The 15441-nt window shown below is 33.0% G+C and overlaps 3 protein-coding genes across 3 annotated transcripts in view; all 3 read left to right on the top strand.

The window, feature by feature from the left end:
* The window catches only part of LOAG_05954 (hypothetical protein), a 5263-nt gene extending 3158 nt beyond the window's left edge, over window positions 1-2105 (top strand). Inside the window, exons 7-9 of the mRNA XM_020447019.1 lie at window positions 378-606; window positions 849-901; window positions 1807-2105. Of these exons, the coding sequence (XP_020302708.1) occupies window positions 378-606; window positions 849-901; window positions 1807-2027 (503 nt within the window). The 3' untranslated portion in view covers window positions 2028-2105. The remainder of the gene's footprint in view (window positions 1-377; window positions 607-848; window positions 902-1806) is intronic.
* A 2491-nt stretch (window positions 2106-4596) lies between these two features.
* On the top strand, window positions 4597-7514 carry LOAG_17349 (hypothetical protein; the record flags this gene model as incomplete). The annotated part of the gene is made up of 6 exons (XM_020450007.1): window positions 4597-4830; window positions 5114-5320; window positions 5516-5683; window positions 6140-6361; window positions 6751-6900; window positions 7326-7514. 6 exons carry the CDS (start codon window positions 4597-4599, stop codon window positions 7512-7514), a joined length of 1170 nt encoding a protein of 389 aa, XP_020306380.1.
* An 813-nt stretch (window positions 7515-8327) lies between these two features.
* LOAG_00653 (hypothetical protein) overlaps window positions 8328-15441 on the top strand; it is a gene marked incomplete at both ends in the record, with an annotated part of 7990 nt that continues 876 nt past the window's right edge. Inside the window, 13 exons of the mRNA XM_020445505.1 lie at window positions 8328-8603; window positions 8885-8965; window positions 9330-9444; window positions 9499-9691; window positions 10147-10300; window positions 10707-10899; window positions 11813-11850; window positions 12352-12531; window positions 12732-12788; window positions 12870-13009; window positions 13332-13553; window positions 13674-13840; window positions 15097-15210. Of these exons, the coding sequence (XP_020304045.1) occupies window positions 8328-8603; window positions 8885-8965; window positions 9330-9444; window positions 9499-9691; window positions 10147-10300; window positions 10707-10899; window positions 11813-11850; window positions 12352-12531; window positions 12732-12788; window positions 12870-13009; window positions 13332-13553; window positions 13674-13840; window positions 15097-15210 (1930 nt within the window). The remainder of the gene's footprint in view (window positions 8604-8884; window positions 8966-9329; window positions 9445-9498; window positions 9692-10146; window positions 10301-10706; window positions 10900-11812; window positions 11851-12351; window positions 12532-12731; window positions 12789-12869; window positions 13010-13331; window positions 13554-13673; window positions 13841-15096; window positions 15211-15441) is intronic.

The raw sequence follows: 15441 nt of genomic DNA, 5'->3' as shown, positions 1-15441 counted from the left end.
TAATAATAATAATAATAATAATAATAATAATAATAATAATAATAATAATAATAATAATAATAATAATAATAATAATAATAATAATAATAATAATAATAATAATAATAATAATAATAATAATAATAATAATAATAATAATAATAATAATAATAATAATAATAATAATAATAATAATAATAATAATAGTAATAATAAAAATAATAATAATAACAATAATAATAATAATAATTATGGTAATAAATAATAGTAATTACTAGTGACAATTGTAGTGATAACAAAGTAAAAGATAAAAAATGATGAAAAGTTCTACTACTGTTATAAGGAAGATAGCAAAGGTAATAATGATTTATTATTTCATCATAAATTCGGAATTCCAGATTTTTGTTGGCAAAGAGTACTGGTTCGAACAGGAATGATGCTGACAGTGGTTTTCGTTGCAGAAAGCTTACCTGTATTTGGACCAGTGCTAGGTTTAGTGGGTAGTTCAACCTTAACCCTCACTTCACTTATTTTTCCATGCTTATTCTACCTGTACTTGACAGTTGGTGATGAAATTTCTGAAGAAAAGGGAAAGAAAAAGCCAGATGAGATACCTTCTTTTGCTGAGTTAGTTGGATTCTTTCAATTAAAAACTTTCCCTATTATCTATTTGTGAATAGGTAATGAACTGACTTTTGAATTTTTTCTGCTTCTTAAAATAATTGCTCGACCTCAGATATTTGTAGATTTTCAAATTCCAGCAGATTTTACAATAATTCAAAGAAACTTGGTTTAGTCATCGAAAAAAAAATAAAATGCCAATCATTTTTCCACAGTTAATTTCTTAATAACACGGTAATTACTTATAGAGTGCTGTTACGATCACCCAGACGACGTTTGATCATCTGCTCATTAATTATTGGTGAGTTAATCAACCATTGCTTTCTCTTATTTAATCACTGGTAAATTTTAATCTTTTATCAGTGAGTACTTATCTTTTATGTCCAAAATATATAACTGGAAGGTGAGGACTGGTGAGTATACGAGATGCGATAAGTATGTCATCTAATGAAAGAAGCCAAATTAGATAAGATTGTGCATATCATTCTTCGAATTTAGATTTTGGTATCAGCTATTAATATTTATACAAATCTTTTAATTCAATGGAAATTAAAGCAATCAATAGAATTAAAAGTCAATGAATAAAGCTGCAAAAGTTTCTTAATTATTTCGTAGCAAAACAAAGTATTGTTTGATTGTTGTGGAAGTAAATCTTCTTCGAACGCAAAATTAGGAAAAATAAATAAATAAAATATTTTGTAAAGATGAAACCAAAACAAAACATCGAATCATGTGATCAGCATGATCATGTCATATGAGTGACAAAAGTGATAACTGTAAACAAGCAATTATTGTGATAAATGTGGAGAGATTACGCTTGCAGAGTCTTTATTTATGACATTGTGTGAGCAGTAGTTTTTGAAGAGCTTTGAAAACTTTTTGCTTTTTATCCATAAGTTGTATCCATTTATAGATTAGATAGATAGATATAGCTCATCGTGCAAAGAGCTCTTCAAGTTGTACAATGATAACTTCGAGCACGGAAAAAACTCCATTTAAAAGAGGTCAAAGTTCAGCCATATCCATTTCTTAGCAGGGTCAGCGCATTTATGGAAATATTTCAGAGGGAAAATGATGAATAAAACTGAAAATTTCGAAAATTAGGGTCAATTTCCAGCAAGCTTCTTCGAGATGTTTTAAATAAAATTGTGAGGAAAAAAGAGAAATAAATGTGTAGCAAAGTTAGTAATTATGTTTTCATTGAAGTTAGTGGATTGATTGGTGGTATTTTGGCAACCTATACATCACTCAAGGAAATGGCAACAACGAGATTCACTGAGCCATGTTACATCCAACCGTTTTTACCATCTACGGATTCGAAACCTCCCGAGGGTTATCTGAATTGTTGTGGAGCGTGGCAAAATATTTCACGATTAGGGGACGATGCCGATTGCAATCCGTATCTGGACTTCTATAATGAGAAATAGATGAACGAATATCCATCAAATTTGCTTTTATTCTTGAAGCATTCCGGAAAAAAAATCGAAAAAATTTAACTATTCGACAAAAATTGATTAAAATTTTCCAATATGGATTGATTGTTTAAGCAATATTTGAAAATGTTATGATTTTTTGAAAAATTATTTGTGGACATAGAGAATCCGAAGGATTTACCATTATAAGACCCAAAATTGTTGCTTTATGTTAAACAGTATTTTGAAATTTGAAAGTTTATTTGTCAATTTGCTGCATAATATTGCAAGCAAAAAACAGCACACAACGATCAAAAAAGCATTATTAACTAGTATCTAACTATGTTAGCTTAACAATTTGTCAATTTGATATTTGGAGGGAATTTCAATGTTAGGAGGAGAAGTGCCTTTATTTAGAACTAACAAACGAATGGCAAGTTTTCGAAAAAGCTGCTGAAAATTTTAAGAATTTTTATTGAATTTTTATTTCCTCCAAAATTTTAGCAGCGATCTAAATGAAGTCTGATCGGATCATGATGGAAATATATATATATATATATATATATAATGATTGAAATAAATGTACACATTGCTTGCCATTTTGCTTTTCAATACTAATTAAATTTGATTGATCGAAGTTACACAATATTCAAATCTATTGATTAACACACACTGTTAAAACATATCACCAAAATTTAGTTTCATTTTTAGCATTGTTATTCTTTTTAACTCTTACTTTTGAAATTCAAAACTTTGTTTATCATATTTATTTTAATGAAATTACTTCTCAGTTCTTATCAATCCTGAAAACATGTAATTACAAAGTTCTGCAACAAATTCAGCATCATCCTATTGAACGTGATAAAATTGCAAAAATTTTCTTTAAACTTTTTAATCTAAGTTTAAATTGTGATTTTCATGTGCATAATCCTTTTCTTTTTCTACCAACTTTAATATTTACTTCTGTTGTTCCTTTTTAATCGTAAATAAATTTAACATGTTTACCTTCTTTGACAAATTTCCTGAATAAATTATTATGATATAGCTCTCAATGACCAATTGTTTTTTCAAAAAACTCCAAACGATACTGCATCTTGATTTCAAAGTGAAACTATATTTTAATCACACTGCAACAGTATCAATGATCGAACGAAGGCAAATTTTGAAAAACTTCACGTGGTAGAATTCAAGTTGCGAAAATTTGCAAATTTGAAAAACTTTATTTAAAATAAAAAGACCGCTTGTTTTGAACTTTGAAAATTCAAATGGCTTATATGAGTTTGCATTTTTTTATACAATTTGAAAGTCCAGAAATTACGGAAAGCAGTCATTCATACAGATTTGGTGTTTTCAAGAACGTGTGTTCTAGTGTTTGTGAACCGAAGTACTGCGAAGGGCGGAATAATGGAAGGAAGGCTGTCTTTGTCGACGACTTCTACAATTCAGTGAAAATGTTGCAAATTGTTTAAAAACTGAAAAAAATTTTGAAATTTTGTTTGTTATTAAAAAACAAAAGGAAAAGATCTTAGAACCTGAATTTCGTGAAGAATTATACAGAACTTTTAACAACATTGTAATGATTTTTTTCCGGTAAAAGTCTTTAAAATTTTGAGGAAAAAATAAATTAAAGAACAACAATACGGGACCATTGAAAATTACGAGATAAATAGTCTTATAAGGCCGTAAATTAATTAATAAGCGTGAATATCTAAATTTGTTTTCTTTTTTCCAGTATTATCATCCTTCAGAAGAGTTACTTTACCTTTTATTTCTGCCCAATCCTTCCTTTTTCAATCTAAATAATATAGTCAGTTGCAATTAAGAAAACTTTGCACAATAATTACAAGCTCGAAACCACTTGAAACTTTACTGTCGTTTAGTTGAAATTTAGAAAAAAACTTGGTTTGAGTATTTAAGCACATTTGAAAACTTTTCAACTCGTAAACTGAAGTCGAGATTTTTAGAACGATTTTTGGCAGTAAAAGACTTTTATTCCAATTTTTCTAATTTCATTCTTTCTTTTTTGTAACAGGAATTTAACGGATCACCGTGTTATTTGCTTGAGTTCCGGTAGAGAGATCCTATGCAAAGCAATCAGCTATTGCCATCATCTTTTATTCGCAACGGTTTACGGAAAATTTGAAGAATTTGGTTGTGATTTACCGGAATATCAACAAGCAATCGCACTCGCCTATATACCACCAGAAGATAATTATCAGCAAATCTGCATTTCATCAGGCTTGTTTCATATTATTGGAAGCATTAGATCCTTCTGATCATTTTCACCAAATATGTAAGAAAAACGTGAACTGCGATCACTTAAGTTGAATTTGAAATAGTCCTTTCCCATTTAATTTGGAAGAAAAAGTTAGAATATAATAACAATTAAGTTAGAATACAATAATAATTAACAAAAAATTTATAAATCAATTTTTGGAGCATTTGACTTTGCTTTCATATTTGTCATCAATAGCTTCAGAATTCAACTGAAGCTATGTTCAATATTGAAATCAGTTAAAAACTGTATAAAGACACAAAATATTGCTTCTAATCTGCAGGAAGTACAAAACTGTGCTACTGTACTATGTCGCGATGTAATGAGCAATGGATTGTCGGTACGACACAACGGGAATTTAACAGCAGTGATTTACTATATTTACTAACTGGGCTGGCATTTATCATCGTACCATGGAATACTCTTTTATGTTACATCAGCTGGCAATGCATGAAAATTACACCAAGCAGTTTTTCACTATCGCTTCCACGCGGTACTTTAAGTGGCATTCAAAAATGTCCTCTTGTACTGTTTATCCTAAAGGTAAGTAAGGTATATTAATCAATGATAGTTTTGCAAAGCTTTCAAAATGTATTCCTTTCCATTTAGCAAATTGCATAGATACAACTCTTATCACTGTATCAATACCCACATTTGATACTTAGAAAACAGCTAAAGCCCGAAAAGAATCTCCGCATCTTCTACAAGAAGGTTCAGTGAAAACTAACCAGTAAACGCATCATTGTGTCTCTCCGGAATATCGCATAAGGTTTAATTTTTGTTCCACTCCAACAAGATACAAGTTCTACCACCAACTTGCACTCAGATAATCCTCTTGGCATGTTTGCTTCTTTCATCATGGATTCCCGCAGTAGTAACCTGCACAAGTCGTGGTCTAGGACGTCATATCGCTGAATTAATATTCCTGCCACAGATATTTCATAATACTTCACCGTTATCTCTATTTTTCATCCCGTTCGGTTTTCTGCCAGTGATGCATATCCCAGCTGTTGCATTTTGTATGATCATTACAGTAAGCCATTTGAGATGTTTTCATAATAAAAATTAATTTAAACAAATATTAAATTATAGTGAAGGACATGATCCAAAAACATTTGAAAGCACATAGTGAAAGCTGATAATCCCAAACTGAAGAAAAGCTTGAGACATTTGATTAGAAGTCGATTAACGTTGGTTTTAATTGCATTTTAAATAGAATTCTCTCCAGGTTAGTGAAGAAACTTATCACGTGAGCGCAATAAAAACAATCATGATATACTGCAGTACTGTATTCGCCATTCTTTATTACCTATCAGCATATTTCATGCACAAAGCAATTAATTCATTTAAGGAGTCATATAATTTGGAATGTGCTGTTAAAACGAGACACTGGATGGTAAAATCTAACTTTAATCTTTTCCATCAGTACTTTCAAAATGTAAATTGGATGTGTCAGATGTTATCTGCTAAAAAAGCTTCATAATCAAAATTCCCTCCCCTTTGACTAAATGTTCAGCCTTAAATTTAAAAAGCGAACTGCAATAGTGATCGGAATGTACTGCCCTTCGATCCATCTTACAAGCAAAACCAATCCATTATATTGCGATCAAATCTTTACTTTGTGTTTTTTAAAGTCTAAAATTCAAGCCTCAATATGGTCTGAAAATACTCATGAAAAAACTTCCAATATCAACTAAAACTGCCACTGTTAACTTCATTTACCACCTTTCTTTTATCAAGCATCAGCTTTCAATCATCATTAACCTACTACACGACCTACAATTCCAAACGATAGGAATGCCCGCTAAAGTTTAGCAGTATCAGAGAGAAAGAAAAACAACAAACAAAATAGGTGGCAGTGATATTTGCATACTTGATTGGTGCCTCGTGTATGATAACGGCTGTTCTCCTGATTATCATCCGACTGACTGAAGCAAGCAGTAAGAAGAAAGATGACCCTTTGATGAATGAAGATGTGGTGGAATCACCTGGAGAAGCAAGCAATGTATCAGTGAGTACCGCACAGTCTGTACCATTTCATTCGAACTACGGTACCATCGAACTCTCACCACAGGTTAGCATTTTCAAAAAGGTTATCTTTGTTTGATAAATACCAGCAAATAAATAATAAATCTTTTCATGAATGTATTAGAACGCATTAGCAGTAAGCTTCACCTGTTTTTTTCGATAGTTGGTAAGTTACCGCCATCAGGAAACTAAATCTATTAATCATCCCAATAATCCTCATGGTGTGATCTTTATCTAGTTGTCTTGATTGATTTCACTGATAACTGCGGTTTCATTTTTGTTGAGTTCACCGAAAAGCTCAATCCATTCCCAAGACTCCCCCACAATCATTGTACTTTGATGTCACACGTTATTACTTACTTAATGCTATCTCATTTAGTATTACTCATCAAGTCATAACTAACAATACTTCATCACCACAAAACGTAATTTCAGCCATTTGTCGTTAATAGCGATAGCAATGGAATCCTGAATCTGAGAAATGCTTACAGCAATCAATGGGTTGCTATTCGAATTCTTACCAACAACGACGAATTAAACATTCATCCAACCAAATTTCTGTTACCACCAGGACGTATCAGCGCTGTGAGCATTTTTTATAAAATTTTAACCAAATGAATTCAGATTTCACATTTTTCACCTATGCAAGTAAGCTGGTAAGCAAGAAATAAATAATTAATCAAAACAGGCAATAACTGAAGTTATAAATAGAAACTATAATCCATTAATTTTATAAAGTACGGAATACAATGGGAAAATTCTAATTTATATATTGTGTCTTCACAAGAAGCCCATTCCGAGAGAGTAGGAGAAGAAGGAAGTCGTTCATATATCTTTACATATTAAAAATGAACGTTCAAAATAGATGAAACCAACCATTAATCAGTGAAAGCTTAGTAATTTAAGCATGAATAATCGAAATTGTAACGGAAACAGTAGGAAGTTAACAGAATAAATATCTAAAGTAAACTTATTCTTGGAAACGCTCGGAACTTTTTCGTTCATTTTAGGCCGAAGTGACGATGGCAAATTATGATGTAGTGAACGAAGAGCTGCCTAGCCGGATCCTTATACAATGGTACACAATAGGAGCGTACTGTCCAGCACGAAACGTGGACACCCTGTGGACAAGACCATACTATGTTCCACGTGATCAATGGCATTACAAAATTATTCGTATTTATCCCGGTTTTATCTGATTTATCCTTGAATCAATGGCATAATTCATTTGATCAAGTTTGAACTATCAACTGTAATTAAAAAAGTGATAGAGAATGCAAAAGAAGCGTCCAATTACTATCAGTTGTTCTTTAGTAACAGAAATAGCTCAACCTCGTTTAATTTCTGCGCCTCATTCTCATGAATGTGACCTGCGTGTAGTGATGATTCTGGGCTCGTACGTGTACCATCAAGACGGGATGAACGTCAACATAATCTCAATCCCACGTGTGCTTTGTCTACCAAATACCACTAAAGGGTTCCCCTCCTCGAATTGATACACAACGTTTCATAGAAGTCTACGTGGAGAGGCTTGCATTCAGGTTGCGATTTGAGTTTAAGGTCGTTGTACTCCTAGCGATGTTACCCGTATTTCCGGGAATAAAGTTAAACGTTAATTTTTTTTTCCGAGACACGTGTTAGAGCTCACTTTCAGGAGATGCCTTATCTTTTATGACAGAAGTATGCCACAAAGGACTGCTATTTCAGAAATGTCAACTGAAAATCTGAATCTGAGGTTTATTTTTAAAGTGAGGCTTATGTTACGAGAATTCTAAAAAAATTACGCCAGGTTTTTTTCAGTTCTTATTTTAGAAGAAGCACGATAATAACATACGGGAGAATATCTATGTCATTTGTAACCACTGTTGTTATTTACTTTGATTGTACCAATGTCTCTATAAATTTCGCCCTAATACTTTGGTTGCTTCACTGACAGTAATAATAGTGTTGATTGCGTTGGTTTAAACCCTGTTGGACAGTAATTAAAGACGAAGGATTCATGAAATTTCAGTATGTCTATGGATTTGGTAACGGTATTGCTAGGATTCTTGGCGTCTTGTATACCTATTGCTATCAGCTGCCTTTACCTTCTGTCTTGGGTTACTCCTTGGCCTGTTCGAACGCGAAAAGATCTGTTACAGCCAATGTTTGTCTACACTCCAGCTAATTCTGCAAGCGAACAGTTCAGGTCATTGTTGACTCATGATAGTGATGATGCATGCGGAGAGCTGCATTGCACCAAGCCAGATTTGTATCTTTCCGTTATTATTCCTGCTATGAATGAACAAGTAATTTCCGTTATCAGCCTTATTTTCTATGTAATTGATGAACTCATTTGAATTTCGCTTTAATAACATTTGTGATCAATTTCTTTATTCCTTTAAGAAACATTTCAATTATATCAAGATCCGACTATTGTTTGCTTACATGTTTTGGAGCTTAAACTGACTTTAAAAAGGATGTAAGCCGTATCACAATGAAATGTATATCATATCAAAATATGTATATACATATAAAGGAACATTGTTGGGCATAAAATACAGCAACAGTTCAATTGAATTATTTCCAGGAAAGGCTTCCGATCATGTTGAATGAATGTTTACCTTATCTAGAAGATCGACAGGCCGAAAATGATTCATTTTCATACGAGGTAAATATTTTGTGAAACCAGCGGTCAACTCAAATGTTACTGAATGGAATTTTCAAAATAAGTTGTTTCTAGATCAAAGAGAAAGGCGTAACTTCTGAGTCATAGAAATGAAATACAAAATTGAAAATGTCCTTTTATCTCTAGATTTCAACATTTTCGTTGTGAAGAGTGTAACAAGGTGACATGCGTTTCTCTTCTGTCGAGACGTAAAATTTACATTGAAAAATCAGAAAGTATTGATTAAATTTAGGAAAAATTTTGAAGGAATTTTGATTCATTTCAGTTGAGAAGATAATTTAATCCAAAATAGTAACGAAGTAAATTGATTATTTATTCCGCAAGCTGTTTCATAACTCTGTTGCAGATTATTGTGGTAGACGATGGTAGTACAGATAGAACTGCTAATACGGCCTATCAGTACACGGAAAAGTATGAGGGAAAAATCAGAGTTTTGAAGCTAAAGAAAAACCTGGGAAAAGGTATTTAATTCCATTTACTTTCTGGAAATTTTACTGTCAATAATATTGTTATAGGTGGAGCAGTACGCAGAGGCGTATTGTGTGCACGTGGTTCATTAATTCTCTTCGCAGATGCAGATGGTGCTACAAAATTTGCCGATTTTCAGCATGTAGAAAAAGAACTGCTTGGTTGTATTTCTGATGGTTGTATTTCGGAAATAAAAGCCAATGTTAATTGGATTATCCCTGTTATAGCTATTGGTTCAAGGTATATTTAATCTATTTCGAATAAGGAATTTGCTGCAATGAAGAACTGTTGACTACAGTAGTTTCGTTCGCTTAAAAAAACCAAGGCTTTGTTTTGTCATAGGTTTGACATTTATTATTTTACTAGATAGGAATCTCCAGAATACTGATTGCGACATTTCCAGATTTTAAAGTCTTTTAACTGCCTAGAGGATTTGACTTTTTTGCATTGATTTTACCTTTTCGAAATTTTGCCCTTTCACTTTTAAAACTTCTCAGGCATTCGTCATATACATTATGCACTCATAAATGAGCCGGATAGTCACCATTTGAAGTACCAGGCATCATTGCCATTCTCAATAGATTATGCAAAATGTTTTAAAGCACCAATTTCTTTGTAACCGACATCAATAGATAGTATGTTTGCAATTTCACGTAAGGGGAAGGAAAACAAATCTGTATTCTGCTTTTTTCCAGATCACACATGGAACAAAAAAGTATAGCAACACGTTCTTTAGCACGAACGTTTCTAATGATAGGTTTTCATCTGATTGTGTACATTTTTACGGTAAGAACAGTGCGCGATACTCAGTGCGGATTTAAATTATTTACACGTGGAGCAGTTTCAAAGGTGAGCTCCTGCGTTTTTTTTTTTATTTCCTAATTTTACAAAGATAATATTCGCTCCCCATGCATTTCTGATATTTTTCGATTTCCAGTTCACTTATTTAGCAATGACATCTGTAGATTAATACTGAGTTGAACAGTTGTCTGCCGTTAGTGCTCTTAATTAGTTCTCATACGTTGGAAATGACTTCATAATTTCTTATTTAACTATATTTTTCAAATGCAAAACAAACACAAATTTTATAAATAGATAAATCTGACTAAATCTAATTTTTTGGATTCCTATATTTTCCAAATGTGTGACTTTCGAATTTTGCGGGAAAAATTTCACTTAAAAGTTGCTGAAAAAAACAATTCCCAAAAAAGAATTAGGAATTATATACTACAGTATATACATGTGTATATTGCAGTTATTCCCACTGTTGCACGTCGAACGGTGGGCGTTTGATGTTGAGTTGTTGTTTCTCGCCGAACAGTTCAACATTCCAATTTGCGAAGTACCGGTAACATGGCATGAAGTTGATGGTTCCAAAATAGTGCCCATAATTTCATGGATTGAGATGGGTCGTGATTTGATACTCATCTGGTTTCGCTATAAAACTGGTATTTGGAAATATAGTTTACTTTGAGATTTATGAGTTTAAGTTAAATTTAAATATATTGGTGGATGGCACCGCGTTATTTTAGATCCATGTTTTTTGGATGCGGTGCATTTTAGTTATGTGATTGCGCTTTCTGAAGGATGCTTAATATTACCAGTAACCTTTCTACGTATTCTGAAGACTGACTGTTTACTTTGTTTTACCGTACGTTAGTCAACGAATATGTGACAGCGTTTTCAAACATACTAGAATCTTCTGAGAGTGTATCACACCATATTTCGACGCTTTTCCTTTATTATCTTTCCCATACTTCGATGTTATATATCCGAACTGCATAGGTTATTTAATCATTTTTGATAACATTAGCTAACGACTCCCTTATGAACACGGTAGTAGATTTTGTCTGGATCTATATTCAACATGCTCACGGTTTATTCTATTGATATTTTTCATTTTATTTCTAATCTTTATTAATGTTCCATGTTTATAGCTTTATTAGAGAATGATATCAGAAAATATGGAAGCAGGCTGTGATAATCTTAAGATGAATTATGTTATTCACTTTCCGTACTATTTTTGGTTCTTGTTGTTCATATTATTCTATTCCAAAGTGTCATAAAATTCCCAGTTCCACTTTTATGGTTTGTCGGTTCATGGGCTCACCTTCGGCCTTCTGTTAATGAAGTATTGCTTAATGAAGTACATTAATGAAGTATTGTTATTGATTTTTTCATTCACTGAACAGCTCACCACTTTTAGCACTACTCAAGGAAGCTCTTAAATCACTGTAATCTAGACCCGGGTAGACTAGTTTTAAACTTTTGTTAACCAAGCAAAACAAAACTTTTTCAGAAGCTTTTTCAAAAGCTGAAGGACAATTGCAAAATATGCTGAGGTTTCTTTCTGTTTTTCAGAAAAATGCCTGAAAATCAGAAGAAATCTCGTCGGAAAGGTAAGCAAAATACCGAAAACAAACTCGTTATGGAAGTGGAAAGAGTGCTAAATGTAAGCTTATAAAATATAATGTACGTCAGTTCAAAATTTTTTGTTTCTGTTTACAATTCTATGATTGCATCAGAATAATGCATGAATAAGTGCTTTTCATTGTGTAGATTGCTATTTATGAGTTCTTTATTAATTGAAGTATATCATTGATCACATTTTTGTCAAGAAAGTTCAAAATTGTTCCTGTCCAGAAATTGTGAGAATTCTACAGTTTTTGGGAAGCACTTTTTGCGTTATGGTAACCTTTTTCTTGCAGGAAATTATAGAAAAGCTGAAGAAGCAGTAGTTAGTGAGAGACTAGACTAATATGAGGGGTGAGCAAAATTTTGTGCCCCAGTACATTTGTCTTTTAATGAATTATGTCATATTGTAAAATTGTAAAATCTCATTACGATGCGATCGGAAACTGGTTGATTAGTGCAGAGCATAAAAAGAAGTTCTTTTACAGACATACGATACTGATAGTGATTTTGGCAACAATGCGATTCAGTGGGATGTGACTACCTACATATCAAAAATCAAAGTGTTTATCATAAATGAAAGCGAAGATGGTATGGCGCTGGAGTTTGATTTAGTTGGCGTTGAAGCCCCAATTGCTAATGCCATTCGAAGGATATTTATTGCCGAAGCAAGTTTCCGTATTTCATTGGCGAACATTCATGCAATCCAAATTTCATTTCAATTTCGAAAATCCTGATTGCATTTTCATATTCATGCCGTTTGTTCTCCGCGTTTGTTTTGTTATATACTGCGTATCACCGGTATGTGTGTTAGAAATTCCGAATGAAAGTCGAAGTTCACCAATGTTATCATTTTTATTGCTTTCAGCTCCCTACCATGGCAATTGAGAAGGTTTATCTCTACCAGAATACATCAATTATACCGGTATAGTGTTTTCGTACAAGTTATTTCTTGAATTTTTTTCTTTTTTTTTGGGAAGAAGTGAAAACTCCCTAATAAATTTAGGATGAAGTATTGAGTCATCGTCTTGGTTTGCTTCCAATTAAGGCGGATCCACGATTATTCAAAATGCCTCTTGCACAAGTTGTTGGAATCGATGAATCCGGTGTTGACTGTAATGAAGAGCCAGCTGGTGATCCGGAGAGGTTAATAAAGATAATTTTTCCATATTTTCAGTGAATATTCTTTTAATGTTTTGGGTTAGTAAGCGGTAAAACATTATTCTCTATTTCCAAGTCATTCAAGTGTGATTGCTACAGATCTTGGCAGGATTTGGCGGGACTGTACAGCATCCGAATAAACTACCGTAGTAAACTTCTATGTGTTAAAGGGTACATTTTCAATATACAAGAAATGCATGAATTGATGTCGAAGACGCATTATTAGAAAGTCGTGAGCGCTTAGAAATTTTATAGTTAATTGTGTAAATGTGACAAAGTATTTACCGTTTAGAAGGAATCATTTCAGAAATCTCATTTTTGAGATTAAAGTCACCTGCAGTCGGAATTCAAACGCTTTGAAAACAGCTACAAACCCCAAGGAAATTTATGAGAATGCTTTTGTTTATTCAAATGCATTCAAATGGATACCAATCGGCGATCAGTCTAGCTCACTTCCGTATCCTCCAGCAATGGTACACGATGATATTCTGGTTGCGCAACTACGACCTGGACAAGAAATTGAAGCTAGGCGAGTCAAATTCACTTAAATCTTTAGGTAAATCATCTTTAGCACTGAAAACATGATATTTGCAAGGAAATTGATTCAGTCCATGCCTCTTTTTCTGTTCAGATTCAAGTTTCGTTCTAGGTGTCATTGCTTGAAAGGATTAGGACGCGACCATGCAAAGTTCTCTCCGGTTGCCACTGCATCCTATCGTTTGTTACCACAAATAGTGCTAAAAAGAAAATTCAGCGGTGCAGATGCTCAAAGAATCAAGAGCTCTTTTTCAGAAGGTGTTATTGAAATTGATGCAGGTTAGCTCATCCTTTCTCCGGACTAGTGGACTCAATCGGTGGTCCGCGAGAACTAAAATGTGGTCCACGAGAAGGATGGCGCAATGAGTAAAAAACAGGCGGTGTTGTGAAAAAAAATTGTTACCTAGTTTGGAGGAAAGTGATAATGAAGTTCTGTTTTATTTGAATGAAGTTGTGTTGCTTGACACAGATGAAGTGGTTGATGAAGGTCTATTGACGACATAGTTTATTAGTTGTTGATATATAATAATAGCTCAAATCATAAATTGAAATATAATTCAGATGACTGAATAGAATGGTAGTAATAATGATTAGAAGGTCTAATATAATAGGACGAAGATGTTAACAATCGTAAATGATAAAAATCCAAGTCTAGTTTCTAGTGTTTATGTAGTAAGTGGATTTACATATACAAATAGCTGCATGTAAGATCTTCACAATTTCCAATAGCTGGATACAAGGTTTTTACAATATTACAAAAAGTGCATGTAAAATTTTTATAACAATCCAACAACTGCCTACAAGATTAATCCTTAGGCAAGAAGAATTTACATGGAAATTAGATAACTGTCAATCACTTTATGTATGGGAAACATTTATTTGAATTTGTAGGTGAAGTGATGAATCCTTTATTTAGGATATATTTTAAACAAATTTTAAACAACAAGCATTCTGATTGGTCATATAAATTTCTCTTGATTTGTGACAGGCGGGTTGCTTCGTCTTTTATTTTTTTTGTGCTTTGATTCGTTTGTCGGCGGTAGTTTATTGGGGTTGTGATACTGTACTATAGGTACCGAAATCTCTTTGTTAATGTTTGTTTTCAAATTAACAGAATTTATTATTTTTGAACGTTGCGGTCTCTGCTATAAATAAAGAAATCAAAGTAGTCCCTGGTCAAAAAAAGATTGGGAATCACTACTTTAGATACTGCTTAACCCCAATAGCCTTCTTTATGCTTTGGATAAGGAAAGCTTTCTAGATTATCATATATAATTAATAATCTGCAGCATTGGTGGCCTCAGCTAAACTATTTGACCTCTGATCCTCCTTGTGCTGCTGCAGCTGTTGTGCGAGCGTAGCATGTCTTTTAAGATATCATTTCAGTTCATCTTCCCCTCCTTTTCGCTCATACTTAGTTTTGGGTTTAATCAATGAATTTGTTTGAAATAATTTTAGGACACTTTCGAATTCAAAAGAAACACGCATATATTTTTGAAGACTTATCAATCTTAGGAGTTTTCTGTCAATTTCAGACGGAGTAGCTGTTGTGAGAGATGCACGATGTGACACTTGTAGTCGCAATATTTTACGACATGAGGATCTGGCAGAACACATTGAATTGTCAAGGATCAAAGACCATTTCATTTGTAAGTTCCAGTCATTTTTCGGCACTTCATGTGCTACTTCTATGGATCGTGGTGTTTATGCTTCTAATATTCTGCAGGAATCCAAATTTCTAAATGGGCCTTCTAATTACATTCTCTAGTTCTCTTTATGACTTTCCCTTAACCTTGACTTTCATTACACTTTATTGCCTTCGGGTCGATAACCATAATGATTAAGTACTGTAGTACGTAGTTAATTAACGTTGCATAATC

The sequence above is a fragment of the Loa loa genome (genome assembly GCF_000183805.2).
Source record: "Loa loa unplaced genomic scaffold supercont3.64, whole genome shotgun sequence".
Taxonomy (NCBI): Eukaryota; Metazoa; Nematoda; class Chromadorea; order Rhabditida; family Onchocercidae; genus Loa; species Loa loa.
This window is presented reverse-complemented; position numbering and strand designations above follow the sequence as displayed.